At 41.1% G+C, this 27,911-nt stretch overlaps 1 protein-coding gene across 3 annotated transcripts; it reads right to left on the bottom strand.

Annotated features, from left to right (window-relative positions):
• Positions 1–27,799, bottom strand: C10H2orf42 (chromosome 10 C2orf42 homolog). 3 transcript variants are annotated; one of them, XM_078056437.1, is made up of 11 exons: positions 27,738–27,798; positions 16,619–16,845; positions 15,576–15,857; positions 14,358–15,192; positions 13,523–13,633; positions 10,515–10,619; positions 8,269–8,373; positions 6,730–6,837; positions 4,465–4,565; positions 2,962–3,124; positions 1–683 (listed from the first exon to the last, which is right to left on the bottom strand). In XM_078056437.1, the coding sequence occupies exons 4-11, from the start codon at positions 15,178–15,180 to the stop codon at positions 475–477; spliced, it is 1,725 nt and encodes a 574-aa protein (XP_077912563.1). In that variant the 5' UTR covers positions 15,181–15,192; positions 15,576–15,857; positions 16,619–16,845; positions 27,738–27,798; the 3' UTR covers positions 1–474. The 3 variants fall into 3 exon arrangements, with proteins under 3 accessions (XP_077912563.1, XP_077912564.1, XP_077912565.1); XM_078056438.1 differs by lacking the exon at positions 27,738–27,798 and adding an exon at positions 27,574–27,673; XM_078056439.1 differs by lacking the exon at positions 6,730–6,837 and having other exon boundaries at positions 27,738–27,799.
• Between the last annotated feature and the right edge of the window lie 112 nt (positions 27,800–27,911).

Here is a 27,911-nt window from a genome sequence, read left to right as displayed (position 1 = left end):
TTTGGAAAAACTAGTGACACTGTGCTTTATTTGAGAACAGGATAAAAGGGCATGACTGGAACTCTGTCAGGATGGTCCTTACCATTCTGCCCTAAGGGTATTAGTAACTTTCCAACACTGTTGGTGTAAGGCGGAGTGCTGCTTACTTCTTAGAGAATTAGAAAAAGGTTGAAACAAACTCTAAATGGGAGTCCTTGAAGAAGGAAAGTGAGCTGGTTTCCTTTTTGTTCTTTAAAAATTCTAGCTAGAAATATCACCTAATTTATAATGAAGACTATACACAGCAGCACCAAAAAGGCCATTTACAAGAGGAGTTTTTCTTCAAAAGAATCCACTCGAATGTGCTGAGAACTTGTATCTTAACTAAGAGCAGTTCACTAAGGAACAGGGCCATCTAAATGCCTAACTAGTATTTAAAATTGTCAAGGGGTGGGGATGTGCAAATTTAGCAGCAAAAGACTGTTTCATTTTGCCTCAAGGGAAAGTGATGGTGGTCAGAGGGGCCAGTTCCAAGGGCTGGTCCAGTGGCGGCCGCTGGTCTTGGTACTCTGCAACATGCCCATTTCGGTGGTGACCATACTCAAACTTGATCCGCAGCTCGCCAATCTTGGATTGGGGAAGGATATCTGGGATCCACTCAATGATGAAAGGTGTTGGCTCCTTTTGATCTGGGGAAGTGTTGCCTGAAGACAAAGAAAGAAATGAAAGAAAGAGAGAGAGAGAGGGAGGGAGGGAGGAAGGGAAGGAAGAAAGGGAAAGCAAGCAAGCAGGGGGAGGGGAGGGAGGGAGGGAGGGAAGGAGGGAGGGAGGAAGGAAGGAAGGAAGGAAAAAAATACTGATTAGTACCATTCCAGAATTTGAGGATGGACAGATGTTACTCTGTTCAGGAATAGAAAAGAAGAAAAAAAATGAAAAAAAAAAAAAAAACCCACAACAAACTAAGAGAAAAACAAGGAGAAAAACAAGAAGAATCAAGGGAAAGGAAAAGTGATTACTGGTATACCTATCCAAAAGAAAATTTCAGGCAGGGCGCCTGGGTGGCTCAGTCAGTTAAGCGTCTGCCTTTGGCTCAGGTCATGATCCCAGGGTCCTGGGATCGAGCCCATGTTGAGCTCTCTGCTCAGTGGGGAGTCTGCTTCTCCCTCTGCCTACTTTCCTGCTCTCTCTCTCTCTTTCTCAAATAAATAAATGAATATATAAATACATAAATAAAATTTTTAAAAAGAAAAAAAGGAAAACTCTGGTTAAAAAATGCTTTTGAAAAAATATAAAACACTAGCAGAATTAAAAATAATACAGTATAGCTTTCAAATATAGTATAGGCATCTGGCTGCTCTGTCAGCAGTGTGCAAATCTTGATCTTGGGGTCGTGAGTTCAAGCCCCATGTTGGGCACAGGGCTCACTTTAAAAAAAAAAAGAAAAAAAGAAAGAAATTTTGACACATGTTCCAACATGGATGAACCTTAAGGACATTATGCTGAGTGAAATAAGCCAGTCAGAGAAAAGACAAATACTGTATGATTCTACTTAGATGAGGTACCTAAAGTAGTCAAATTAAGAAACACAAAGTAGAATGGTGGTTGCCAGGGACCAGGGGAGAGGTGAGAGTGGGGAGTTACTCTTTAATGGGTACAGTTTCAGTGGAGGAAGACAAAAAAGTTCTGGAGATGGATGATGGTGCTGGTTGCACAATATAAATGTACTTAATGCCTAAGAACCATACATACACTTAAAAAAATTTATATTATGTATGTTTTATAACAAAAAAAGTTAAAAAATAATGTTGAAAATAGACATGGAAAGCAGTTCATGATGTATTTTTATGTTAAAAAAGCAGCTGGGGTATGATCCCATGCTTTATAAATTCTTTTCATGCACAGAAGAGAGTCTGAAAGGATAGATACCAAAATCTAATGGTGATGTCTTCCATGATGCATGGGATTATAGGTGGTTTATTTTTCTCTTTGATGCTTTATAATGAAATCTATGACTTCTCTGTAATGAACATGTGTTACTTTTATTCTATTCTTTTTTTTTTTTAAGGTTTTATTTATTTGTCAGAGAGAGAGAGAGCACAAGCAGGGGGAGTGGGAGAGGGAGAAGCAGGCTTCCCGCTGAGCAGGGAGCCCGATGCGGGGCTTGATCCCAGGACCCTGGGACCATGACCTGAGCCGAAGGCAGACGCTTAATGACTGAGCCACCTAAGCATCCCACTTTTATTCTATTCTATTCTATTTATTTTTAAAGACTTTATTTTTACATAATCTCTACACCCACATGGGACTTGAACTTACAACTCCAAGATCAAGTCATGTGCTCCACCGACTGAACCAGCTAGATACCCCCTGTCATTTAAATCAGTTAAATTAATTACTTTTTGGAGAAAAAGAAAGAGAGAGCCTGTGCACAAGCAGGGGTTGAGGAGGGGCAGAGGGAGAGAAAGAGAACCCCAAGCAGGTTCCACACCTAGCCAGAGCTTGACGCCGGGCTTCATCTCATGACCCTGAGATCATGACCTGAGCTGAAATCAAGAGTCAGACGCTTAACTGACTGAGCCACCTAGACGCCCCGTAATATTATTTTAAAAGCATTGTTTCAGGGGTGCCTGGGTGGCTCAGTCGTTGGGCGTCTGCCTTCGGCTCAGGTCATGATCTCAGGGTCCTGGGATCGAGCCCCGCATCGGGCTCCCTGCTTGGCGGGAAACCTGCTTCTCCCTCTCCCACTCCCCCTGCTTGTGTTCCCTATCTCGCTGTGTCTCTATCTGTCAAATAAGTAAATAAAATCTTTAAAAAAAAAACAAAAACATTGTTTCAAAAGACACAAAACACTTTTTTTCCATGATGGCCTTTACAAGATGAATGAATATTTGTTTAAGGTCAAGATCCAAAGTCTAGGACAGTGCAATGCACACAGCTGACCCTCTAAGGAAGCTGCGCTATTGAAAACACAATTTCACTTACCAACTTTGAGAAAGGTTTTTAGTTCCAAGGGTCGCAACACAGGTTGCTTTTCTATACGACCATAGGTTTCTGCTATGCTCTCTACTTCCACTTTAGGGCATTTAAACAGCTCATAAGTCCCATCCCGGTTCTGGATAAAACTCCGAGTGATTTCCAAGGGCATCTGGACACAGAGACAATACCAAGAAAAGGTAAGAAAGGAAAAACTCAAAGTAGACAAACATTTGGATGACGACAGATCTTTTACTTATTCTTTTTTGTTAAGTACACTCCAATTAATTAAAACTTCCTCTTGTATTTTCAAGTAAACGCTGTCAACTGATCTGCCTTTTCTCCTTTACATCATTCACGGCTTTCCTTTTCCTTCTGTAACTTTAAGTTGAACCCCAGCCAAAGTATATACGAACAGAACCCCTAACATCTTCACAGCTATTCAACGGCTACTGGCATGGACTTGCTCTCCAGTCCGTTTTATTCCTCCCGCTGCCGCTCTGCCGGCATCATTCTCCTCCTGGAAGCCCCACTGATACTGCCTGTGGGGGACCTCACACCTGGCATGCTTTACACCATCCTTGGGACTGAGCCACACAGAACTTGGACTGGTCTTTGCCACTAAACAGCACGGTGAGCTTCTCATGGCCTGTTTCTCATCTGCAAAATACAGTTAATACCAATGCATGGCTGTGAGTCTGAATGAGGTGATGCAGGTAAGTAATGGCCAGCAGACCGACACGCCATGATTCTTAGCTCTCTTCCCTCGCCTCACGGTGCCTCCCTGAACCCCTGCTCTGGGCCAGAAACTGTGACACCAACAAAGAGTTTCTCAAATGTCTTTAGTGCTAACACAGGCCTTTTCTAGGGCTCACAATTAAGTTCTATAGCTTCCCAACAACTTATTTTTTTTTTCTGAATGTAACAACACTTTGCAATTAAGCTAATCTTAATGTATCCAATCATACTATGCTGAATTTTCTACATTAACCCTAAAATTTTCAGGATCTGCTTGAAAAAGAAAATGTTTAAAAATGTCTAATATTTCCCTTGCAAAAAGAATGCAAACTAACTAAGGGTCATTTCTCTAATGAGGACTAAATTGCAGTTTGCGGAGAAGCATTCAATTGTGCTGGGTTCACTGACTTTACAAATAGTATATCATCTCAAATTATTTATATACTTTCTAGCTCCCTGCCAGTTAATCTAGGGCTCACCATAGCTAGTAGGGGTTCGTTATTTAATTTACAAGAAAAATGATCTCTGTTTTCTGATCCCAAAGGCAGAGAAAAGGAATACTCTAACTTAAGATACTTTTTCAAGCCATAAGAAATAACCATTAAAATCATAGCACCAGACAGCTATGAATATTTCTGAATAATCTCTTAGTATGAGAAAAAGCAATTCTCTTTGGTGTCTATAACTCAAAGAACTGGTGCAAACGTATTTCTTGCACTTGTTTCTCTCTCTTCCCCTCTTTGCCCTCCTACTATTGTAGAAATACCCTCTTACCTCTGGGGTATCTAAGATTTGTTTAACTTGCAGGATATTAGTGATATGCCAGGTATACTTGGAAAAGGTTCCCAGTGGCAAGGCATCTTTCCGAACAAAAGCTTCAATGTAAAAAGGGAACATGATTAGACTACCAAAAAATAACATTCTCTTTCATTGTATATGTTATCCAGTTTCTAGAAAGTTCAGTGCAGTACTATCCTCTCCTTATAGAATCTCAGCACTTTGAAAAAGAAATTCTAGAGGCAAATCTATAATGGCTTTGGCAAAATGTGATAAATGATATGGATTTCTGCTAAATAAAGTCTCTGATGCTTCTTTGAGATACTATTTATTTTTGCTACCTTAGAAACTTATTTCTTAAACAAACAAAAAAAAGAAACTTATTTCTTTAATACAGCTACACACACTGGGCTCCATTATAAGATAGCCTCTTACAATCTCTTACAACTTTAGATATATCAGAGGTCAAATTATAGTTCTTAAAAGGATTATATGGAGTTTAAGCCAGTTAACGTGGTTGCCAATCTATTGCCTTGCCTGCAGGGTTATAAAGGGTTTCACCAAAGGGCCTGCAAAAATAGCAAAGGGATGGGTTAAAATTAATGTATTAGGAGGCCTAAAGTTTAACGTGAAAGAAAGAATCAATGCTGCCTCAGATAGATAAGCTGTGAAGACAAAAAAAAAATTTTTTTTTAAAGATTTTATTTATTTATTTGACAGAGACAGATACAGCGAGAGAGGGAACACAAGCAGGGACAGAGGGAGAAGCAGGCTTCCCGCCGAGCAGGGAGCCCTATGCGGGGCTCAATCCCAGGACCCTGGGATCATGACCTGAGCCGAAGGCAGGTGCTTAACGACTGAGCCACCCAGGCGCCCCGAAGACAAAATTTTTATGGCCCTAAACAGTGATTCACAGCTTGGACTATTCAAATATAGAATTAAACCTCAAACAGTCCCTATCATATCATCAAATAACTACTAACTAAAGAAATAGCATTGATTTCCAGCTGTAGTTACTGTTGGGCTATTTGCCACTGAGCCATCCTTTCTTCCTCCTTTTCTCCCTCTTATTTCCTTACACTACCTAATAAGTATCTTGACATTTCTAGTAGAAAATGTAATGGAAAACCAAGAAATATGCACCACAATAATGCAAATATAAGGGTTCCAAGCCTAAGAATTACTCTAAAAATAAAATCTTCCTTCATCAAAAATTGGGAGTTGTGAAAAACAAGTTTGTTTTTTTTTTTTAAAAACAAGATTTTAAAGATTTTATTTATTTATTTGACAGAGAGAGGGATCACAAGTAGGCAGAGCAGCAGGCAGAGGTAGAGGGAGAAGCAAGCTCCCTGCTGAGCAGGGAGCCTGATGTGGGGCTTGATCCCAGGACCCTGGGATCATGACCTGAGCGAAGGCAGACGCTTAACCGACTGAGCCACCCAGACACCTGAAAAAGTGTTTTGGTTTTTTTTTAAGATTTTATTTATTTATTTGACAGATACACAGTGAAAGAGGGAACACAAGCAGGGGGAGTGGGAGAGGGAGAAGCAGGCTTCCTCCGAAGCAGGGAGCCTGATATAGGGCTCAATCCCACGACCCTGGGACCATGACCTGAGCCGAAGGCAGATGCCTAACGACTGAGCCACCCAGGCACCACAAGTTTTTGTTTTTGATACATACTGTAGTATGCCTACAAGAAGCCAGCCCAAATAATGATTAGAGCCTGCAATGCTTTTGTTGAAATGGGTTCATATCTAAAAATATCAAACTTCAGGATGCCTGGGTGGCTCAGTCAGTTAAGCATCTGTCTTCAGCTCAGGTCATGATCGCAGGGTCCTGGGATCAAGCCCCAAGTTGGGCTCCCTGCTCTGCGGAGAACCTGCTTCTCCCTCCCCCTCTGCCCCTCCTCCCAGCTCAATATCATGGTCATGCTCTGTCTCTCTCAAATAAATCAATAAAATCTTTTTAAAAAAATAAAATAAATTTTAAAAAATTATCAAACTTCTTGGTGGGCACCCCTATTGCACTTCATTGTTCTTTTACCAGGTTTGTGCTTTCTGAATCTTTCCATTACTCCTTACTGGAATAAGTATGGGGCCTTTGAGGAGGGTGATCATTATTCCAAGAGCTGACTGGCTAAGCCTTCATGCTCTGAGCATGTGACTCAAAGTCCTAATCCTGAAAATTCCACATGGTTTTTCTAAACATAATTCTTTAAGGTCAAGACATCTACTGCTATTCCCGAGGAAAAAAATCCCATACCTGTGGTGGAGTTGGGAAGCCGTTTCTTTGCACTTCCTATAGATATTCTTTGTTGCAGGGCATCGAAAAAGGACTGAGGAATGTGGAACACCAGTGGCTCTGGTTTGCCTACAGCAAATAAGAAGAAACTCATTTAGAGAAACTCAGTGGGCTTTCTGACGTGGAGGGAGAAGTGCAGGAAATGGAACTGGGTGGCAATAATAACTAAAACTGCCACGGAGGCTGCTTTATACACAAGCAAAAGGCTTTGATTGACCTTTATGTGTCAAGCACTGTCACCAGCCCTACTCTTGATCCCTCATAATTGTAACAAATACAGCAGGCCCTTGTCATCCACCAAAGATAAAATTTTAAATCCCCTGTTTTGTAAACACCACCACAGCCCAGACCTTTCCCTTTAAAGAGTATATGAAATGAAATGAGAACAATGAGGCTGAGTTGAGAAGGTAAACTTGATTCAGTCCTGCTCACTGTCCCCAGGCATTTGCTATGTGTGCATTCATGTCCAAGCAAAGTAACTGCAAGCTCCCACTCAGATGGTCTGGGCCATGAGCACTGCAGACCCCAAAGTCAGGACACTGTTTATCCAATAAGCATTGGCCTTTCTCTCTGAATATGATCTCAAAGCAGGCAAAATGTTTGAAAATACTTAACAAACCTCTTAAAGAAACTTGCAAGACACAAGGGTCAACAAAAAGTCAGCAGAAAGAGTGTTCAGGGGAGGGGTCAGAAGAGTTCAGACTTTTTCCTTAAAAATTGTCCAAGCGGGGGGCGGCGTCTGGCTGGCTCCATGGGTAGAGCATGCAACTCCTGATCTCAGGGTCATGAGTTCAAGTTCCACACTGGGTGTAGAGCTTACTTAAAAAATAAAATAAAATCAGGGTGCCTGGGTGCTCAGTCAGTTGGGCGTCTGGCTCTTGGTTTTGGCTCAGGTCATGATCTTGGGGTCATGGGATTGAGCCCCACATTGGGCTCCACACTCAGCAGGACATCTGGTTGGGATTCTCTTTCCCTCTGCCCGTCGGCAACCCCCTCTCTACAATAAATGGATAAATCTTTAAAAAACAAAAAACTGCCCAATAGGCTAGCCCCAACAGAGGGGAAACATCCAGAACCACTACCTGCCTGGATATAACTTAAGAGTGACTCTTAGGGGCGTCTGGGTGGCTCAGTTGAGCCTCCGACTCATGATTTGGGCTCAGGTCATGATCTCAGGGTCCTGAGATCGAGCCCTCTGTTGGGCTCCATGCACAGTGCGGTGTCTGCTTAAGATTCTCTCTTTCTTGGGCGCCAGTCGTTAAGCGTCTGCCTTCGGCTCAGGTCATGATCCCAGGGTCCCGGCATTGAGCCCCGCGTCGGGCTCCCTGCTTGGCGGGAAGCCTGCTTCTCCCTCTCCCACTCCCCCTGCTTGTGTTCCTGCTCTCGCTATCTCTGTCTCTGTCAAATAAATAAATAAAATCTTAAAAAAAAGAACTACAACACAATTACTTTAATTTCTCCTCCTTTCAAAAATAGCCAAGTCAGGTGACCAATACTTACCATCAAACTGATAGTGCATGGTTTGATGGATGCGTTCTGTGACGCTGGCCAGCCAGTCTTGGAAGGATAAGGTCACTTGTGTCTCATCCAACAGCTGACCGGAGGCTAGGAAAAACAAACAAAAAACTTTTCAGTAACTTTTATCTTTTTTTACAGAAACAACAGTTAGCTGAAGATTGAAAAAGCTGAGGATTTTATACAGAAAAGGGCAATAAGTTGAAATTCAAAGAAATTTAGATACATTAAGTGAAATGGAAGATTCTATGTTTTTGTTTTGTTTTGTTTTAAGAATCCTTCACCCGAAGTGAAAAGCTGTGGAGATACTAATGGGTTTAAGATTATTAACCATAGTAAGTTTGCAGCCTTTCATCAACATTAAACTGCAAATTGAAGCGGTGTCTGGCTGACTCAGTTGGTAGAGCATGTAACTCTTGATCTCGGGTTGTGAATTCAAGCCCCATGTTGGGTATAGAGATTACTTAAAAATAAAATCTTTGAGGGGCGCCTGCGTGGCGTGGTCGGTTTTGGCTCTTGGTTTTGGCTCAGGTCCTGATCTCAGGGTCATGAGATCAAGCCCCACCTCGGGCTCTGCACTCAGTGTGGAGTCTGCTTGAGACTCTCTCTCCTTCGCCCCCTCCTCCCTGCTCTCTTTCTCTCTCATAAATAAATAAATCTTAAAAATAAATAAATAAAATCTTTGAAAAGCAAAATAAAATCTCTGGAAAAAAAGTCAGCTGCAGATTGAAGAATAGCCTTGTATAATGGCTGCTTTAGAGATCTATAAATCAGGAGATAATGATGCCGTAGCTACTATTCATTTGAAACTAAATTCTCATTAGGTAAATGTATATAGCGATAATTTGGGTAAAAAGCTATTTTATTCTATTTTATTTTTTCTTTGCACCAAAGGAAGTAATGTTAAAAATCTTCTAACTGGGGTGCCTGGGTGGCTCAGTTGGTTAAGCATCTTGCTTCAGCTCAGGTCATGGTCTCACGGTCCTGGGATGGAGCCCTGCATTGGGCTCCCCACTCAGCGGGGAGTCTGTTTGTCCCTCTCCCTCTGCCCCTCCTCCTGCTCATGCTCTCTCCCTCTCTCTTAAGTGAATAAATAAAATCTTAAAAAAAAATCTTCTACCTGATATATTTTTTTAAGTTCAAGTCATACATATATATATATGTGTATATATATATATATATAAGATTTTATTTATTTATTTGAGAGAGAGACAGAAATAATGACAGAGATAGTGAGAGAGAGCACAAGTGGTGAGGAGAGGGAGAAGCAGACTCCCCGCTGAGCAGGGAGCCCAACTGGGGCTCTATCTTAGGACCCTACGATCATGACCCGAGCCGAAGGCAGCCACTTAACCCCTACCTGATATTTTTGATCACACTCCCTGACCTTCTGGAACCTAAATGTTCCAGGAACATTTATTCCTGGACTGTGTAAATTCTTAATTGGTTAATTATAATTTGGTCTTGTATTATTTGCTATTTATGTACTGGTCTTGTCTTCAAAACCAGAGTATGAGAGCAGGAATGATGTCTGGTTTTTAATCACCCAGCCATAATATATGAGAGTTAAGAAAATGTTGATCCCCAAATGTATAAATTTAATTATTCTGACTAGAAAGGTAAATATGTAAGTTATGTTCAAATTAAGTCATTTTGTCTCCTAACTTCAGAATGATACCCATGCTACTGCTTTTACATGTTTTCAAACTTAATTTTTTTTAACACACATTGACTTTTATTTATCATTTTTAAAAGTAATCTCTACGCCCAACATGGGGCTCGAACTCACGACCCTGAAATCAAGAGTCGCGTGCTCTACCGACTGAGCCAGCCAGCACCCCCAAATTTATAACTTCGGAGAACAGATTATATTTGTCTTTCTCAACAAATATTTATCACTGCACAATTGTAAAATATGTTTCTTCTTCAACTTTGAGGCTCCATACCAACTGCATGTGGGTAATAAGCAACAAAAGGAAAATATCCTACAGAACATGTGCTGCCAAGACACGAAGTAACTTTTGCTGCATTTGTTATTTAAAAGACACGATTCAGTTTTGAGTAGGATTGGAAGCCAGTGGAACAGAACAGACCTCAGCCTCAGTGCCTGCTCCTGTTTATCTTAGCACTCTCTGGGGGATAACATGCAGCATTTCTTTCCATTATATCGCTTTGGGCTTCTTTAGGATGATTTCCACCTCTTTAGCCTGCCCTGGGGAAGGGAAACTTACCCTGCCTTTTTAATGAAGAAGCAACCACAGGTTTTTTCAGGCCACCTTTCCTTAGATGACTGCTCACTGCATCCTGAGACAGTAGTGAACTGTTCGTCTGTGCACCTAAACCACAAACCATTACAGTGTTTAATAACATGTCTGCAGAAGAGAAATTGATTCAATATTAATTTCTGAAGAGTCTAAAATATAAAAAATCTTTGTTAATTTCTAAGTTAGCTTCAGTTTCTAGAAGGAATTAGCATTAGACTTTATACATAACATTTTAAGTTTCATATGCTCTTTACAGGAAATCGGGGTGTGGGTGGAGGACCTAGAAGTGAAAAGAAAAAAAAATTTGCCCACTGCTCCCACCTCTCAGAAAATCACTATCAATTTTCTGATGAACTATTGTCTCGTGTGTGTGTGTGTGTGTGTGTGTGTGTGTGTGTAAATAGTTGATTTTACTTATTTTGTGATTTTAAGTAACCGTGATTATACCAGGATTGCCAAATTTAGCAAAAAAAATTCTGAATTTCAAATAAATAGTTTTATTTTTAATATAAGTATGTTCCAAATATTGCACGGGACATACTTACACTAAAATTATTTGTCTGTATGAAACTCAAATTTAACTGAGCATTGTTTTTTACCTGAGTTATCTAAACATTTCTTTATAATTCTTGTTTAGATTTTATTTATTTATGTATTTGACAGAGAGAGAGGCAGCAAGAGAGGGAACACAAGCAGGGGGAGTGGGAGAGGGAGAAGCAGACTTCCTGCTGAGCAGGGAGCCCTATGCGGGGCTCAATCCCAGGACCCTGGGATCATGACCTGAGCCAAAGGCAGATGCCCAACAACTGAGCCACCCAGGCGCCCCAATAATTCTTTTTTTAAAAAAAAGATTTATTTATTTTAGAGAGAGTGAATATGTGTGTGTGCACGGGTAGGGGTAGGGATGGAGGGAGAGAGAATCTCCAGCAGACTCTACGCTGAGCACGAAGCCTGACACAGGGCTCAATCCCAGGACCCTGGGATCACCACCTAAGCCAAAACCAAGAGCTAGACACTCAACTGACTGAGCTGCCCAGGCACCCCTATAATAATTCTTTATACTAATTTTTATAATTCTTTATAATAATTTTTAATGGCTGCCTGATATTCTATCAAGTAGCTTTATCATGGCTTATTTAACTATCCCTAGTTGGTTGTCTCTTACTTGTTTCTAATTTTTAAATATTATAAATATCTGGAAAATGAGTATCTGTGGACAAAATGTTTTTCCTGTATCAAGGATTATTTTCTTATAAAAGATTATTTATAATCCCCCTATTCACACACATGCACACACACATTCTCTCTCTCTCTCAAATAAATAAATTGGGGCGCCTGGGTGGCTCAGTTGGTTGAGTGTCCGCCTTCGGCTCAGGTCATGATCCCAGGGTCCTGGGATCGAGCCCCGCGTCAGACTCCCTGCTCAGCGGGGGTCTGCTTCTCCTTCTCCCTCTGTGCTCTCTCTCTCAAGTAAATAAATGAAATCTTTAAAAATAATAATAATAATAAAATAAAATAAATAAATCTTTAAAAAAAACAATTATTTAGAATCAGATCTACTGAGTCAAAGGATAAGAACTTTCTTTTTGGGGGCACCTGGGTGGCTCAGTTGGTTGAGCGTCTGCCTTCGGCTCAGGTCATGATCCCAGGGTCCTGGGATCGAGCCCAATGTCGGGGTCCCTGCTCAGTGGAGAGTCTGCTTCTCCCTCTCCCTCTGCCCCTCCCATCTGCTCGTGCTCGCTCCCTCTCCCTCTTTCAAATAAATAAATAAAATCTTTAAAAAAAAAAAAAGAACTTTCTTTTTGAATTTCAGGTTTTCTTGGGAAAGACTAATAAGTAAACATTTAATGACAATCTCTGCTCTATATTGCTGCAGAATTACTTCTTAAAAACAGAAATACCGGGTGCCTGGGTGGCTCAGTTGGTTAAGCGACTGCCTTCCGCTCAGGTCATGATCCTGGAGTCCCGGAATCGAGTCCCGCGTCAGTCTCCCTGCTCGGCAGGGAGTCTGCTTCTCCCTCTGACCCTCCCCCCTCTCATGTGCTCTCTCTCTCATTCTCTCTCTCAAACAAACAAAAAAAAAACCCAGAAATACCCACGTCACTTTGTTTCTCCATCTTTCTCCAACATCCCAGCACCAAAACTCCTGTGCTCATATGACCATCTGACCCACCTCTAAAAATACTCTACCCACAAAAATGTTTCTACCCACATGTGTGGACTGGAATATTTTTCTTTTGTTTAGAGTCTAGGTCTTTTAATACTTATTTACTAGAACAGTATTTTCATATTGATTTATTTGACTACTTAACTGACACTGGTACATTTACATTCAAAAAGAAAAAATATACATATGGTGCCACCTATTGAAAATGAAGCTAAGAAACTACACTCTTTTTTTTTTTCTTTAAGATTTTATTTATTTATTTGACAGAGAGAGACAGTGAGAGAGGGAACACAAGCAGGGGGAGTGGGAGAGGGAAAAGCAGGCTCCCCGCTGAGCAGGGAGCCCGACGCAGGGCTCGATCCTAGGACCCCAGGATCATGACCTGAGCCGAAGGCAGACGCTTAATGACTGAGCCACCCAGGCGCCCCAGAAACTACACTCTTAAATTAGTTTAGAAAATATAATTAACCTTTATCACAAATTTCTAAAAACACTCTATGGACAAAAACTTCATTACACTGTCCTAAGGCAGATTAAGGTGTAAGACTAGTCCAAATGTTTAAGGGCTAAACAACATATACAATAATAAAAGTAGAGTCTGGTTAGATCTTATACTTGGCCAAAAGAACCAACTCTTAGCTCCACTTGACAAAGAATCATCAGTGGACGATAAAACTTTTTTTAAAAAGTTAAAAAACATAACAAACACTATTTCTGTATTTGCTAAGATTCAGTGAAACACATAAAATAGAGTAAAACAATCTCTAAAGACAACACCACTGAACAAACAACCCAAACAGTTTCTCACCGGGTACTTCCTCCTTCTTCCTCTTCTTTGGCTTAGAGGCAGTAGACTCACAAGCTGTTACTGTCGATTCTGAATGGCAACCTAACTGGGGCACAATAACCTCTTTAAGACCTAAAATACAACAGATTTCTTAATTATTAATACCATCTAAGAGTAAGTATGGGCCCCTGCCTAGAGAAAAATTAATTGGTAAAAACTAAATTATGGAGTGATTGCCCGCTTTAAAATAATTTCCTTTAAAGAACTCCCCAAGACATAGGTTTTTGTTCATGGATCATTAACACGATAAAAGACTTTACAGAGAAATAAAACTAAAAAGTTGGGAGCTACTGCCAACTAAAGATCATTAAGAAATGAAAATAAAAAGCATCTACAAGATGAAACTGTTAAAAACCACAACAAAAGACTTGCTGTAAATCTTTAAAGATATTTTGAGCAGGTACTAGTTTTCCTCATCTTCAAAGATAAGAAACAAGCAAGCAACCCAAAATAAAAGGGTTTTTTGTTGTTGTTGTTTATTCTTTGTTTTTTTTAACATAGGGTATCTGTGAAAAAGTTAAAAAAAAAAGGCAAAGCAAAGCTAACTTTTGCTAGATTCATTGTCTCAGTAAAAATGCCCAAGTCTCTTGATCATTAATTTCAACCAACCAACCCACTAATCAACCAACCAACCTTTATGCAAGTGTGCTGACTGGGATTAAAAGAAGGAATGCTTTTCATTTGAATTATCTAGCAACTGCTTCTGAAGGTTGCTAGGACAATCTCCAAATGCCATCAGTGGAACTCTTTCATTGCCATTTTAGAAAAACAGTAACTGTGTCAACACACCACCTACCGCTGGAATCAAAATTTAGGAAGTCTGAGAATTCCTGGGCCAATGTCTCGTCACTGGCAAAGGCACAGATGCAAGCAAAGAAATGAATACATCTCTGGGCCACCTCCTCCTTGGAGGCGTTCGACTTGTGAGATTTCAGAGCCTGGCAGGAGCAGAAGAACCGGCGCTCGGGCAAGCTTTTGGCACTGATTTTCTGCACAAAGGATGTATGCAAATACCCCAAACTGTGCTTCTGGCTCGCCTTGCATTTCACCACCAGGATGTTTTTGGTAATCCTCTGTACGAGGGGACCTGTGGGTTCTGTGGCCAGTTGCCAGATGGTTTGCTTGGTTTCTGGGGAGGCCTGCATTGCATTCAGGACCGAGCTTTTCAGAGTCAGAGGGGTGGCTTCTGCCTGGCAGTTCACCGCCAGCTTGATGTGCTGGCACTGATTTTCCACTACGCCCTGGGTGGCAGCTTTCAGGCATGAGGGGACATGACACCGTCCGGAGCTCAGCTGAGTGATGATTGTCCCGTCCACCGTCTGGATTGTCGTCTCTGACACGCCTAGCTCCACAAAGCATCGGTGATCGGGGCCCCGGTCTCTTTGCCGCACTGAGTAAACCTGCAGATCGGAGCCTGTGATGATTTTGACAGCTTCAACACTGGGCTGCTTCCGTGCCCCGTAGCGGAATATGGTTCCACATGTCTTGTTCTTGCAGCTCAGTCCCCGGGTTCCATTGTATGTGCCGCATCGGGGACACTTTCTGATTCCCCTCAATGTGGCCTTCCCCAAATCAGACAAGAAAGCTGGGACTTTAGTCCTCAGAGAGTTGGGTTCCATTTTTCAAAGGCCCTAGAAAAAGCAATAAGCCCATCAGCATGAATATACATTCATACACACACATACACGAAGTTAAAATCATTTATGATATTTAGTACAGAAAGTAAAATGTAAAGAGGTTAGCTACCATTTTCAAATTGTACGCTCACACAGAACATTCACTTAAGCCATCAAACAAAAGTGAAGGAACCCTTGCCTTTCATATCATATATTTTTAAAATCCTAATATAATAATTAAAGCATTTCTCTAGGCTCAAAACGGTTTTATACAACAACGTAGATTAGTTAACCTAATTTTTACATGCACAGATGTTTAATGTGAACAAGAACTGGAGAACAGGAAAGATGAATTCTTTCCTTTCCACCATTCCCCACAAAACCCGGCACAATCCTACCTGAATCAGCTGCCAGAGCATCTGGAAAACAGTGTAACCTGAATTCGTAAGACCTGAAAGGTGTTTCATTAGTTTGTGATGATCATAGAGGACAGGCAAAGACATAATCATTTGCAGAGTAAATGATACTGTTTAACCCAAAGTCTTTTGAAGTTTGAACTCTATGGTGTAACAATGCAGACATTCTGCCTCCTCCTTCTTGGCCGGCCAATGGCAAAGCTCCTGCCCAGTGTTCCGGAGTCAAAGAAGATTCCCACTGCCCTAAGTGGACATCCTGGCAATCTGTAAGTAAGACAACAAAAAATATTAAGGTCATAAAAATAGTATGATTCTCTCCTCTTAGAATACGAATCCAAGTCTTCTGCACATTATTTGAAAAATATTTGACAGCAATTGTTATGGAAATGGTTGTTTCGTACTTCCGACTTAAAGCAGGTAAAACAGTGCTAATGTCATTACATCGGTAGCTGTCAAGAACACCCAGAGCCATGACATATAATTGGCCAAATACTCATCCTTCGCAATAATAACGCGTTATATTTTAGAGTGCTTCATGCTTTTCAAAGTGCTTTCACATTATTTCATTTGAACCTCACAATACTAGTACCTCATTTGAGCCAAACAACCACCATGCTTCACATGAAAATTAAAAAGTTAAGTAACCTGGGGCGCCTGGCTGGCTCAGTCAGTAGAGCATGTGACTCTTGATCTAGGGATCCTGAGTGTAAGCCTCACACTGGGCATAAAGAATACTCTAAAAAAAAAAAAAAAAAAAAAAAAAACCAATAAAATGCTAAAAAAGAAATTTTGAGGGGTGCCTGGGTGGCTCAGTTGGTTAAGCCTCTGACTCTTGATTTCAGCTCAGGTCATGATCTCAGGGTCTGAGATCAACCCCCAAGTCGAGTTCCGTGCTCAGCCGGGAGGCTGCTTGAGATTCTCTCTCCCCATCTCTATCTGCCCCTCCCCTGCTCATGCTCCCTCTCTCTAAAATAAATAAATAAATCTTTAAAAACAATTGACATTAAAAAAAAAAAGTAACTTGCCTGAGGTCACCCAGCAAAATCAGCAATGTGGTTTCCAGTGTCTGCTAAGAAGAGTGTGAATCTTGGGGCACCTGGGTGGCTCAGTCGTTAAACGTCTGCCTTCGGCTCAGGTCATGATCCCAGGGTTCTGGGATCGAGCCCCACGTCGGGCTCCCCACTCCGCGGGAAGCCTGCTTCTCCCTCTCCCACTCCCCCTGCTTGTGTTCCCTCTCTCGCCGTCTCTCTCTCTGTCAAATAAATAAATAAATAAATAAATAAATAAATAAATAAATAAAAGAAGAGTGTGAATCTCTGCTTTTGATTTCCCCTCCAGTATTATGAAAATTTTCAGACATAGGGCGCCTGGGTGGCTCAGATGGTTAAGTGTTTGCATTCAGCGCAGGTCATGATCTCCGGGGTCCTGGTATGGAGTCCCGCATTGGGCTCCCTGCTCAGCGGGGAGTCTGCTTCTCCCTCTGCCTCTCCCCCCCGCTCATGGGCGCTCTCTCTTTCTCAAATGAATAAACAAAATCTTAAAAAAAAAAAAAGTTTCAAACATATAAAAAACCAGAATTATACAGCGAACTTCCACATGCCCACCCACTAGATTCTACAATTAACATTTTACTATATTTGCTTCATTACATATTTATTTATCCTTTTCTCCATCCATCAATCCCTCTTATATCTTATTGCATTTCAAAGTAATTTTTTTAAGGATTTTATTTATTTGAGAGAGATAGAGAGAGCACGAGTAGGGCAGAGGGAGAAGCAGACTCCCCGCTGAGCAGGGAGCCTGACTTCGGGCTCAATCCCAGGACGCTGAGATCATACCTGAACAAAGGCAGACGCTTAACTGACTGAGCCACCCAGGCGTCCCTAACATTTCAAAGTCATTTACAGGCATCAATTCAGCACTCATATTATTAACTAAAGTTCAACTTCTTTTTTTAAGATTTTATATTTTTATTTTTAAGTGATCTCTACACCCAACATGGGGTTCAAACTCACAACCCCAAGATCAAGAGTCACATGCTGTACAGACTGAGCCAGCCAGGCACCCCAAAGTTCAATATATTTTTTAAGATAATCTGCTTGTGATATTGAAATAGGCTATTAGTATTGCTCTTGCCCCCTGACCCCAAAGGATGATCTTGATAAAATATTTTCCCTCCTCGGGGTGCCTGGGTGGCTCAGTCATTAAGCATCTGCCTTCGGCTCAGGTCATGATCCCAGGGTCCTGGGATCGAGCCCCACATCGGCTCCTTGCTCCGTGGGAAGCCTGCTTCTCCCTCTCCCACTCCCCCTGCTTGTGTTCCTTCTCTCGCTGTGTCTCTGTCAAATAAATAAATAAAATCTTAAAAAAAAATTTTTCCCTCCACATGTTCTATAGTCTATTTTTTTTTTTAAGATTTTATTTATTTATTTGACAGAGAGAGACACAGCCAGAGAGGAAACACAAGCAGGGGGAGTAGGAGAGGCAGAAGCAGGCCTCCCATGGAGCAGGGAGCCCGATGTGGGGCTCGATCCCAGGACCCTGGGACCATGACCTGAGCTGAAGGCAGACACTTAATTGACTGAACCACCCAGGTGCCCCATATAGTCTATTTGTTAATCAACAAATTGTAAAGTACAAATAAGAAAAGTCTAAGACTGCTCACCTTTTCACTGGTGCTATGAATTAATCTCCCAACTGTAATATTTGTTGAGTATCCACTAAGTGAATAAAGCTTTGTGAAATATGATCTATTGCAGGATTTTTTCATCTTGGCACTACTAACATTTAGGGCTGGATAATTCTTTGTTGTGGGGAACTGTCCTACATGCTGTAGAATGTTCGGTAGCATCCCTGGTCTCCACCCACTAGATGCCAGTAGTAGTCAACTCTTCCTCCCCAAGTGGTTAAAAAAATAAAAATGTCGCCAGATATTGCTAGATGTCCTCTCAGGGGGGCTAAATTACCCATTAAAATCTCCTGATCTAGAGACAGTAGCCTGTTTACACAGCATTTCCTTTCCAGGTCAATAAACTTCTTTAGTAGGTATTTTCATTCAGCCACACAGGGGATCTTAGAAGAGAAGGTTGTTCCAAGTCAAAAGATGAAAGATTTAGTTTGCCTTTTACCACCAATTACCTCTGTGACCAAGTTTTTTTTTTTAAAGATTTTATTTATTTGACAGAGAGACACAGCGAGAGAGGGAACACAAGCAGGGGGAGTGGGAGAGGGAGAAGCAGGCTTCCCACGGAGCAGGAAATCACCAAACTGTTTTCCAAAACGTTTTTATATTCATACCAGCAATGTAGGAAGGTTCCTGATGCTTAACCAACTGAGCCACCCAGGAGCCCCCTCTGTATTCTATCTTTGCAACTTTTCTGAAAATGTGAAATTATTCTAAAATAAAAAGTTTAGGGCGCCTGGGTGGCTCAGTCGTTAAGCGTCTGCCTTCGGCTCAGGTCATGATCTCAGGGTCCTGGGATCGAGCCTCACATCGGGCTCCCTGCTCAGCGGGAAGCCTGCTTCTCCCTCTCCCACTCCCCCTGCTTGTGTTCCCTCTCTCGCTGTGTCTCTCTCTGTCAAGGAAATAAATAAAATCTTTAAAAAAAAAAAAAAATAAATAAAATAAAATAAAAAGTTTATTCTTGGGGCGCCTGACTGGCTCAGTCAGTAGAGCATGTGACTCTTGATCTTGGGGTTGTGAGTTTGAGCCCCACATCAGGTGTAGAGATTGCTTAAAAATAAAATATTTTGGGGGCACCTGGGTAGCTCAGTCGTTAAGCGTCTGCCTTCGGCTCAGGTCATGGTCCCAGGGTCCTGGGATCAAGCCCCGCATCGGGCTCCCTGCTCGGCGGGAAGCCTGCTTCTCCCTCTCCCAGTCCCCCTGCTTATGTTCCCTCTCTCTCTGTGTCTCTGTCAAAGAAATAAATAAAATCTTTTAAAAAAAATTAAAATAAAGTATGTTTAAGATTTATTTATTTATTTTAGAGAGAGTGCACGTACATGCACAAGTGGAGAGGAGGGACAGAGGGAGAGAGAGAATCTCAAGCAGACTCCCTGTTGAGCAGGAGCCTGATGCTGGGCTCAGTCTCATGACCCTAGGATCATGACCTGAGCCAAAATCAAGAGTCAGACACTTAACTGACTGAGCCACCCAGGAACCTCATTAAAAATAAAATCTTTAAAAAAAGTTTATTCTTGGGGCGCCTGGGTGGCTCAGTTGGTTAAGCGACTGCCTTCGGCTCAGGTCATGATCTCAGGGTCCTGGGATCGAGCCCCACATCGGGCTCCCTGCTCGTTGGGAAGCCTGTTTTTCTCTTTCCCACTCCCCCTGCTTGTGTTCCCTCTCTCGCTGTCTCTCTCTCTGTCAAATAAATAAATAAAATCTTTTAAAAATAAATAAATAAATAAATAAATAATAAAAAAAGTTTATTCTTGGGGCGCCTGGGTGGCTCAGGCGTTAAGCGTCTGCCTTCGGCTCAGGTCATGATCCCAGGGTCCTGGGATCGCCTGCATCGGGGTCCCTGCTCGGCGGGGAGTCTGCTTCTCTCTCTGCCACCCCCCCACACTTGTGCTCTCTCTTGCACGCTCTCACTCTCTCTTAAATAAATAAAATCTTTTAAGAAAAAGTTTATTCTTAAAAAAAAAAAAGTGCCATTAGTGGGAAAACTGGTGAAACCCAAATAAAGTCTGTATGTAGTAGAGTTAGTAGTATTGTACCAGTGTTAAAACCTTAGTTTTGACAAATGTCTCATGGTTAGGTAAAATGTTAACATTTGGGAAGGCTGGGTGAGGGTATACAGGAATGTCTGTATAATTTTTTATCTTTTCTATAAATCTAAAATTATCCCAAAATTGGGCACCTGCGTGGCTCAGATGGTTAAGTGTCTGCCTTCGGCTCAGGTCATGATCCCAGGGTCCTGGGATCGAGCCCCGCACTGGGCTCCCTGCTCGGCGGGGAGTCTGCTTCTCGCCCTCCCTCTGCTTCGCCCCCTGCTCATGCTCTCTCTCTCTCTCTGTATCTCTGTGTCTCGAATGAATAAAAAAAATAAAATAAAATAAAAATAAAAATAAAATCCTAAAAAATAAATAAATAAAATTATTCCCAAATTAAAAGTTTTTAAAAGAAATGTACATTTGTCATTTTGAAAGATACTAACAAATTGCCCTCTACAGAGAATAATCAAAAAAGTAAAAGAAAAAATAAGAGGAAAAAGTGGAATTCCTATGATGATGCTAAAACTATATAGAGCACCTTAAGGTTTCACCATGATAATTGGCAAACCAGTTCCTCCCTTAATGAGCAAAGTTGTTTTTTTCTACTTTAATGATATGTTAAGTGATCATCAATGAATTTTTAAAATTAATTTTTGTAAGCTCTTCCATATATATGTATTTCATATACATATATATATATATATATTTTTTTTTTTTTTTTTTTTTTTTTTTCTATTTTGCAATTGAAAAACAACCTGAAGCTCAGAAGTTAAACTTGGTCACAGACGGGCGCCTGGGTGGCTCAGTCGTTGAGCATCTTGCCTTCGGCTCAGGTCATGATCCCAGGGTCCAGGGATAGAGCCCCACACTGGGCTCCCTGCTCAGCGGGGAGCCTGCTTCTCCCTCCCCCCGCCCCACTCCTACGCCCAGTTGTACTGTCTCTCTCAAATAAATAAATAAAATCTTAAGAACAAAAAAAGAAACCTCTTCATTGAGGTATATTTTACAGACCATAAAATTCACCCATTTTATGTATACGATTCAATGATAGTCATTACATTTGTAGAGTTAGGTATCTGCCACTATAATCCATTTTGAGAACATGTCTATCACACTAAAAAGATCCCTCTGGCCGTTCACAGTCAATTACCATTCCCATCCCCAGGCAATCACTAACCTGTTTTCTTGTCTCTACAGATTTAACTTTTCTGGACATTTCATATAGATGGAATCATATAATATATGGTATTTTATGTTTGGCTTCTTTCACACAACATGCTGTTTTCTAGGTTCAACCACATTGTAACCTGTATCAGTATTTCATTGTCTAAATTGCTGAAAAGCATTCCATCCAATGGATGTATCATTTTGTTTATCCATTCACCAGCAGACAGATAACTGTTCTGTTTCCAATTTTTGGCTATTATGAACATGCTGCTGAGAACATTAACATGCATTTCTCTTCATTTCTCTGAGGTATCTATGTACCTAGAAGTGGAATTGCAGGGTCATACGGTTTACTTTTAACTTTTTAAGAAACCACCAAACTGTTCTCTAAAATGTTTTTATATTCATACCAGCAATGTAGGAGAGTTCCTGTTTCTCTACTTCCTGGCCAACATGTGTTATTGTCTTCTTTATTATAGCCATTGGATTAGAGTAGGTGTAAAGTGGTAGGTACCTCATTGTGCTTTTAACTTGCATTTCTCTATTGAATAATGATGTTCAGCAACATACTACATGCTTATTTAGACATATCTGTCTCCTTAGGGAAATACTATTCAAATATTTCACCCATTTTAAAATTAAGACTGAGCAGCACCTGGGTGGCTCAGTCGTTAAGCGTCTGCCTTCGGCTCAGGTCATGGTCCCAGGGTCCTGGGATCGAGCCCTGCATCGGGCTCCCTGCTCAGCGGGAAGCCTGCTTTTCCCTCTCCCACTCCCCCTGCTTGTGTTCCCTCTCTCGCTGTGTCTCTCTCTGTCAAATAAATAAATAAAATCTTTAAAAATAATAATAATAAAATAAAATAAAATAAAGACTGAGGGGCGCCTGGCTGGCTCAGTCAGTAGAGAACACCACTCTTGATCTCAGCATAGTGAGTTCAAGCCCCACGCTGGGCCATAGAGCTTACTTAAAAAAGTAAATAAATAAATAAAATTAAGACTGATTATATTTGATACATAAAAATGAAAATTTTCTGCATGGAAAAATGTACCATAATTTAAGTCCAAAGACAAAAACAAACTGAGCAACAAAAGCAGTGCCAAGACTGGTACACTGAAAACTGCAAACATCATTGAAAGAAATTAAAGATCTACGGGCGCCTGGGTGGCTCAGTTGGTCAAGCGTCTGACTCCGTTTCTGCTCGGGTCATAATCTAGGGCTCACAGGACCAAGCCCCATTCCTGGCTCTGTGCTCTGCGTGGAGTCGGCTTGAGATTCTCCCTCTCCCTCCCCCTCTGCCCCTCCCCCCACTCACGCTCGTTCTTCCTCTCTCTCTAAAATAAACAAATAAAATCTTAAAAAAAAAAAAAGAAATTAAAGACCTAAAAAAATGGAAAGATATCTCATGCTTGTAGATCAGAAGACTAATATTAAGAAGGTACTACTCCCCAAACTGATCTATAGATACAATGTAATCACTATCAAAATTCCAGATGCCTTTTTTGCAAACTGACAAGATGATCCTAAAATTCATACAGAAATGCAAGGCACCTGGCAGAGCCAAAACAATCTCGAGAAAGAAGAACAAAGTACAAGGACTCACACTTCTTGATTTCAAAACTTACTACAAAGCAAATTAAGACAATGTGGAAAGAGAAGACAAATATTGTATGATTTAGCTTATATGTATAATCTTAAAAAGCCAAACTCATAAAAACAGAGAATGGAATGACTGCCAGGGACTGAGGGGTGGGAGAAATGGGGAAATATCAACGGGTGCAAACTTCTAGTTATAAGATGAATAAGTTATAAGATAAATAAATTATAAGATGATCTAATGTACATCATGGCGATTATGTTAATAACAGTATATTATATTGCTAATATACTTTCACTAATAGCTGAAAGTTGCTAAGAGAGTAGATGTTAAATGTTCTCACCACACACAAAAAACTGTAATTATATGACATGATGGAGGTGTTAGCTAATGCTTTGGCAGTAATCATTTTGCAATATATAAATGTACCAAAACACACTGAACACCCGTGGCGCCTGGGTGGCTCAGTCAGTTAAGCATCTGCCTTTAGCTCAGGTCATGATCCCAGCGTCCTGGATTCTCTGCTCTCTCCCTCTGCCCCTCTCCTTGCTCATGTGCATGCACTCACTCTCTCTCAAATAAACAAACAAAATCTTAAAAAAACACACATTGAACACCTTAAACTTTTTTTTTTTTTTTTTTAAGATTTTATTTATTTCTTTGACAGAGAGAGACACAGCGAGAGAGGGAACACAAGCAGGGGGAGTGGGAGAGGGAGAAGCAGGTTTCCCGCCGAGCAGGAAGCCTGATGTGGGGCTCGATCCCAGGACCCTGGGATCATGACCTGAGCCGAAGGCAGACGCTTAACGACTGAGCCACCCAGGCGCCCCTGAACACCTTAAACTTACACAAAGTTATGTCAATTACATCTCAAAAAAGCTGAGGAGAGGGGTTCCTGGGTGGCTTAGACAGTTAAGCGTCTGCCTTCTACTCAGGTCATGGTCTCAGGGTCCTGGGATCGAGCCGTGTTGGGCTCCCTGCTCAGCGGGGAGCCTGCTTCTCCCTCTCCCTCTGCCCCTCCCCCTGCTTGTGCGTGCGCTCTCCCTCTAATAAATAAATAAATAAATAAATAAAATCTTTAAAAAAACAAAGAGACATAACCCAATTTAAAAATGGACAAAGGATTTGAATGGATATTTCTCCAAAGAAAATAAACAGCCAATAAACATATGAAAAAATGTTCAACATCATGTAAATTATAAATCAAAACCACAGTGTGATGCCATTGCACAGCCACTATGATGACTAAAAAAGGCAAAAAATAACGAGTGTTGTCATGGATATTGAAAAACTAGAACGCTCATACATTATTGATGGTACTGTAAAATGGCAGAGCCACTTCGGAAAACTGATGGTTGATGGTTCCTCAAAATGTTAAACTGAGTTACCATATGACTCACAAGAGAATATATACCCAAGACAACTGAAAACATACAAAAATTTGTACATATATGTTCATAGTAGTGGTATTCATAATAACCAGGAAGTGGAATCAATCCAAATATCCATCAACTGATGAATGAATAAACAAAATGTGATATACCCACACAATGGAATATAATTTGGCCCTAAAAGGGAATGAAATTCTGATACATGCTATATGAACCTTGAAGTATTATGCTAAGTGAAAGAAGCCAGACACAAAAAAGCTACACACTGTATGATTCCATTTAAATGAAATATGAAGAATAGGCAAATGCATAGAGACAGAAAGTAGATTGGTGGTTGCCAAGAGCAGAGGGAAAAAGAGGAAACAAGAGTGCCTGCTGGTGACTATGAGGTTTCTTTTTGGAGTGAAGAAAGGCTGCAAAACTCTGTGAATATATAAAAAAATCACTGAATCACAACACTTTAAAGGAGTGAATTTTATGTTATGTGAATCATATTTCAATAAAGCTTTTTTTAAAAGATTTATTTATTTATGTATTTATGTATTTATTTTTGAGAGAGAGGGGAGGGGCAGAGGGGAGGGAGGGGACAAGCAGACTCCATGCTGAGTGCGGAGCCCAACATTGGGCCCCACCCCACAACTCAGAGATCATGACCTGAGCCGAAACCAGGAGTTGGACACAACTGACTGGGCCACCCAGGTGATCCTAATAAAGCTGTCATTAAAAGGGGTGCCTGGCTGGTGCAGTTGGTGGAGCTTGTGACTTTTGATATTGGGGTTGTGAGTTTGAGCCCCACACTGGGCATAGAGATTACTCTAAAAAATAAAATTAAAAAAAAGGTATCATTAAAAATAGAGGGAAAATATTTGGAATGCAAATGCTAAAGAGCTAATTTTCTAAAATTGGAGTTTTTTACAAATCAATAAGAAAAAGAAACAAACCCACTAGAAAAATGAGCAAAGAGCATGAAAAGACAGCTTGTGAAAAATAAAAAACAAAAATGATTTTAAACATCCAAAATTCTATCTTACAATAAGAGGCAAATTAAAACAAGATAATACTTTGGCAAAATGACAGAAAAGATAAACGTTATCATTGTGTTCATTAAGATGTGGAGAAACAGTCACTGCACATGGTTGGTGGGGATGTAAACTGCAACATCCTCTTTAAAGGATGTAAATAAAATAAATGTACAACATATACTTTAACTTAGCAATTCTACTTCTAAGACTTCATGAGTTCTCCTGTCACATGTACACAAAGTATGTACAAGGGTACCCCATGCAAAGTTGTCCAGAACTGCAAAGAATGGAAACAGTTTAAGAGCTGACGAAAAAAATTATGGTGCAGGCATACAATATGCTACTGTAAAGCCATTAAAAAGAATCAGATAGATCTATATGTACTGATAAGGAAGACATATCAAGATATACCGTGGGATGAAAAAAGGCACTTCATGTAGGATACTCTTGGTTTAAAAAAGAAAAAGGAAGGGATATACACACACACATGTCTATGGTCTCAGAAGTGACTTAGGACTTGGGAAATAGGAGGAGGGAGACTTACATATCACTGTTTTATACTATTTGAATTTTAAACATGGACTCATATCACTTATTATAGATTCTATATTGCAAGCATATACAAACAAGTAACACAACCTGTAAAGAACCTGTATTTGTCGAAGAAAATGAAAACACTAATTTGAAAAGATATATGCACCCCTGTATTCACTGCACTATTATTTACAATAGTCAAGATATGGAAACAACCTAAGATGGATGAATGGATAAACATTTGGTTTCTCTGTGCGCCTATAAAATGGAATACTATACTGGAATACACCATGGAATACTACTCAGACATAAAAGAGAAGGCAATCTTGCCATTTGCAACAATGTGGATGGACCTCAAAGGTATTATGCTAAGTGAAATAAGACAAAGAAAGACAGAGAAAGACAAATACCATATGATTTCACTTGTATGTGGAATCTAAAAAACGAAACAAAACAAAACTCATACATACAGAAAACAGACTGGTGGCTGCCAGAGGGGAGGGGGTATAGCAGGGTAGGAGAAATGGGTGAAGGGAGTCAGAAGGTACAAACTTCCAGATATAAAATAAGTCATGGGAATGTAATGTACTGCAAGATGACTATAGTAGATAATATCATATTGTATATTTGAAAGCTGTCAAGAGAATAAATCCTAAAAGTTCTCATCACAAGGAAAAAAATTTTTTTTGTAACTTTGTATGGTGACTGGTAACAACTTAATTGTGGCGATCATGTCACAGTGTATACAAATATCGAATTACGTGGTACACCTGAAACTAGTATGTTACACGTCAATTTTACCTCAACTTAAAAAAAAAAAAAAAGGATAAGAAAAGAACCTGTATTTGAATCCTGCCTAAAAAAAGGTCTCTTCTAAACAAGTTTACAAAACTGCCTCCTCAGCAAGATGGTGTAAAGGGACTGATGCTGGAAGAGCCAACCCAGGAATGCTCCCTGGAAGTGGTGCGTTTTAATCAAGGTACTGTTCAGCTGTAGAGCTGTACAGTCTGGTGGATGCTGTTTAATGCTTGTGAAGCAACAGTAACTGAAGAGAACGAATGATTATCATGAATAAAACATAAAACCTGCTTACTTTTACTGAGTAGAAGCCCTTGCCATGCATTTACTCCGGTATTGCTCACCATAATCCAGTAAAGTGGGTACTATTTACCATCTTAGAGTTGAAAAAATTGGCTCAAAGAGAGTAATGATTTGATGAATGTCTCACAGCCAGCAACCAGATAACCTAACATGAGTTTGTAATCTACAGGATTCCTTGTCAAACCACAAGTAAAAGGAAGGGAGATGCCTAGAAGCCAGGCCTCCCGATTCCTAGGTTTTCATTAGCCCTGCGCTGTCTCGGAATAGCGGAGAAAGGCCGCCCCGGCCTTGCGGACGCGTGTTTGGGAACCCCGCCTGCAGGATGCGCACCTCCCGCCTGGCTTCCGGGACCCGGCCCACCCCCCAGAAGCACCGTTCTGGGACCTGCTTCCCGGCATCCTCCCCGCGCGACGGCTCATTTCCGGTTCTAAGTAGGCCCAAGCAGAAGCATCACCTGGCCGGGACCCTGCTCCTTGGCCACGCTCTCCGCTGGGATTCCCGGCTCTACGCCCTCGTCGCACTGCTGTCCCCGCCTTCTGTCAACACGGCCCCCTTGCCTGTTCTGCGCGCCCTCCCCCCACCGCGGCCCCGGGGCCCCAAGCTGATGACCGCCCTCACCTCCTCTCTCTTCGCCTGCCGCGGCCTTTTACAAACGCGGCCAAACTGTTCGCTGTAACGACCGTCGTTATTGGTCAGGGCCGCCCACGCGAGGCGAATACCCGCCCACTCGGCTCGCCTTGTCTGATGGGAGTTGTAGTTTCCTCCTGTAGGCGGCTAAGAATTGCGGCGGAA

Source organism: Halichoerus grypus, chromosome 10 (assembly GCF_964656455.1).
Source record: "Halichoerus grypus chromosome 10, mHalGry1.hap1.1, whole genome shotgun sequence".
NCBI lineage: Eukaryota > Metazoa > Chordata > Mammalia > Carnivora > Phocidae > Halichoerus > Halichoerus grypus.
This window is presented reverse-complemented; position numbering and strand designations above follow the sequence as displayed.

Excerpts from the sequence above, each read along its gene's own strand:
- C10H2orf42 (XM_078056437.1), bottom strand. The coding sequence starts at position 15,180 with ATGGAACCCAACTCTCTGAGGACTAAAGTCCCAGCTTTCTTGTCTGAT. Across the intron at positions 8,374-10,514 it reads TTCTTCATTAAAAAGGCAGG|CCTCCGGTCAGCTGTTGGAT; the intron begins GTAAGTTTCCCT and ends TGTTTTTCCTAG. Across the intron at positions 684-2,961 it reads AAAAACCTTTCTCAAAGTTG|GCAACACTTCCCCAGATCAA; the intron begins GTAAGTGAAATT and ends CTTTGTCTTCAG.